At 49.6% G+C, this 3,039-nt stretch overlaps 1 protein-coding gene across 1 annotated transcript; it reads right to left on the minus strand.

The window, feature by feature from the left end:
- Positions 1-2,132: 2,132 nt before the first annotated feature.
- On the minus strand, positions 2,133-2,741 carry ARL11 (ADP-ribosylation factor-like 11). Its single transcript, XM_012648969.1, has one exon. It carries the CDS (start codon positions 2,739-2,741, stop codon positions 2,151-2,153), a length of 591 nt encoding a protein of 196 aa, XP_012504423.1. The 3' UTR covers positions 2,133-2,150.
- Between the last annotated feature and the right edge of the window lie 298 nt (positions 2,742-3,039).

Genomic DNA, 3,039 nt, shown 5'->3' on the forward strand with positions numbered 1-3,039 from the left:
GCAGGGAACAATCTGGAAGCAGCTATGACCAATGTCAGACCCAGTGTTTCGAAAGCAGAACAAAGTGGCCACAGCCCCTGTCCCACCTTCTCACACGTGTGGTGTTCCAGTCTCTCCTATCATGCAGACTCCAGATCTTGAGCCATCTTCAAATTCTTCCCCTTTCAACTATTTTTCTTAAAAATAGCTCTCAGTCATCTCTCTTCTTCTCCGTCTCCTCTGCTCTAGGAATGTACTGGCCTCCCAGCCTTCCTGGGTCCAGGGTCCCCCCCGTATCTCCCCCAACACCCTCATAAATGGCAAGTCCATGGTTTCGCTTCCCTGAGCCAAACTCCTGATTATTAAAATTCAAACAGCCTGGCCTAACTCGGACCTAAACTTCCTTTCCAGTTTTAGTTCCTATTATAGCATCATCCTCACCCACCCTCTGTGCCTCAAGCAATAAGAGGTCTCAACCTTCTCCAACCTCAGTTTCTAGTTATATAAAATGAGAATAATATCTATTTTGCAGAGTTGTGAAAATTCGAGATAATCTATGTAAAACACTGAGCACAGAGCCTAGTGCAAGTAAGTGCTCAATAAACAGCTGCTGAAGTGAGCCTCTACCCTCATGCTTTTGCAGGAATTATGTCCCTACTGTCTCTCCAGCCAGAGTTCCATGAGGTCTGAGGCCTTATCCATCTTTGCATCCTTAGTGTCTAACGCAGGAAGTCTGGAAACATGTCAATTGACAAGGAGTGAAAAGAACTAGGCGTGCCTCACCTGGTGTTGGCGGGGAGGCTTTGGGTAGAGGCACCTGGCAGATCTCAGACATTAGAAGAGTATCGAAGGCCAATTTACATTGTGTCACTCCAGAGAGGGCAGAACACCACCAGGAGCTATAAGGAGGCTGATTTTAATTCAGGATAGGAGGGAATAGCCAACGTTTAGAGCGCTTTAACATGAGAACAGGTGCCAAATGTAAGCCGCTTGCCATTAAATAAACTCTGGTTACAGCTGGTTACAGCGGCATGTGCCTATAGTCCCAGCTGCTCAGGGGGCTGAGGCAGGAGGATTGCCTGGCAACACAGGGAGACCCTGTCTCAAACAAACAAACAATGAAGAAAACCAAACAAAAACAAAAAACTCAGATTACAGGTGGGTGCAGTGGCACATGCCTGTAGTGCCAGGTACTCAGGAGGCTGAGGTGGGAGGATCTCTTGAGCCCAGTAGTTTGAGGCCAGCCTGGGCAGCATAGGGAGACCCCATCACAAACAAAACAAAACAAAGCAAAACACAAAACTCAGGTTGCAGTAAGCATTCAGGGTTGGATGAGAGATAAAACCAGATCAGTGATTCTTAACTTTTGGGAGTCACAGATGTCTTTGAAAGTCTGATAAAAGTCCTGGATCTTCTTCCCTAGAAAAACGGCCCAAAACCTAACAAATAACTTCAGGAGCTTCATGGATCCTAGGTAAAAATCTCCTGAAAGCCCTTCCAGGACGCTACATTCAACTTCCCTTTTGAATGTCAGTCATGAGAGAGGAGGCATCGATTGCTGTCGTCTGCGTCTTCAGAATTCACAGCCCCCATCTGAAGCAACTCCATCATACCTGAAAGTTCAGTGCCTTTGCCACAAATTAAACACTCTGCATGTTCTTTGGTTAAATGAATGAATAAATGAAATAATTGATTGATCTGATCTTTAAGGAAAGAGATATGCTATGAGAAGGAGAAAAGAAAAGGAAAAAAAGAAAGAAAATGAAGGGTTTTTGAAAAAGACCAACACAGGATGCCAAAAGGTGGAGAAAGGCTAATCAGGCCCATGCCCAAGATGAAATTCTGATTTGATTTTAAAACCTCTTGCCCTCTGTGAATTTAGTTCTCAATTATTATGTAACCACTCACTGCCCTATTATTACAGTCGCTGCATTCCCACTGGGAATGAGCACTTACATTGTGTCCTGGTGGGTTTTTTTTCTTAGAGTATCATTATTCAAAGAATAGTTGATTTGCAACATAAACACCACGGAGGATAAGTCCCTAGAAGAAAATATCCTGTCCAAGAACGGAAGGATTTCTTGTTTGATAAACCGAGCTTAAGTTTCTCAAGGATCAGCGGGTTCTTCCGGTTGGGTGCGGAGGAGCAAAGATAAGCTGCTCTGTCCTGGTCAAGATTTCTGGCTGGCACGACTCTCAGCCCCACCGGCTCTCAGCTGCAGACACCGGTGGCTGCGGGACTTCAGGAGGCGCCGCAGGCTCTGCAGGGCCTCGGGCAGCCCCTCGCCAGTGAGGGCGCTGCAGGCCCGGAGCTCCCAGCAGCAGTCCTGGAACCTCTCCAGGCCCAGCCTGTCTCTGATGTCAAGCAGCGAAAGAGCATCAGGCGCCTCCTGCTTGTTGGCCAGCACCAAGAAGGGGACGCCAGCCATGTTGGGGTCGCTCAGGACTTCCATGAGCTCAGCCACCGCCTCGGGGAAGCGGGCTTCATCTGTGCTGTCCAGCACATACACGAGGATGTCCGTGCCTTCCAGATGGTCCTTCCAGCTGGCCCTGAGCTGGGTCTGCCCCCCAACATCCCAGAAAGTCAGCAACATGTGCCCAGGAGCTTCCAGAGGCTCCACATTGAAACCGATAGTGGGCAGGGTCTCCACGAGCGAGTGGCCCTTCAGTTTGTACAGGAGCATGGTCTTGCCGGCGGAGTCCAGGCCCAGCATCACCACCTGGGCTCCCGCCTTGTGACCTCTGGAATTCACAGAACCCATGACGGCCGCTGCTGGACCCTAGGGGAGAAAGGCCAGAGGCGCACATCAGCCGTTTTGTCCTGAAGGGACACAAATCCGTGTGGACACAGGGAAGAACTCCTACTTCAAAATAGGGGAAGTCTTCACAGGGCCGGGTTCAAACACAGGCCTGGGCTTTGAAAGGGCCAGGAAGTGAGAGTGTCTGAGTCACCGTCAGCTGACCTATGTCTGGGGCCTGCCTCAGAGAAGAGCGAGGGCCCCCCCCCCCCCGGGGGACACAGCACGTGGGCTCACATCCCTCAGTAGCTAAAGCAAAGAG

Source organism: Propithecus coquereli, unplaced genomic scaffold (genome assembly GCF_000956105.1).
Source record: "Propithecus coquereli isolate 6110/MARCELLA unplaced genomic scaffold, Pcoq_1.0 Scaffold11, whole genome shotgun sequence".
Lineage (NCBI taxonomy): Eukaryota > Metazoa > Chordata > Mammalia > Primates > Indriidae > Propithecus > Propithecus coquereli.

Bases quoted from the DNA above. Each gene is read 5' to 3' on its own strand.
- ARL11 (XM_012648969.1), bottom strand. From the start codon at position 2,741: ATGGGTTCTGTGAATTCCAGAGGTCACAAGGCGGGAGCCCAGGTGGTG.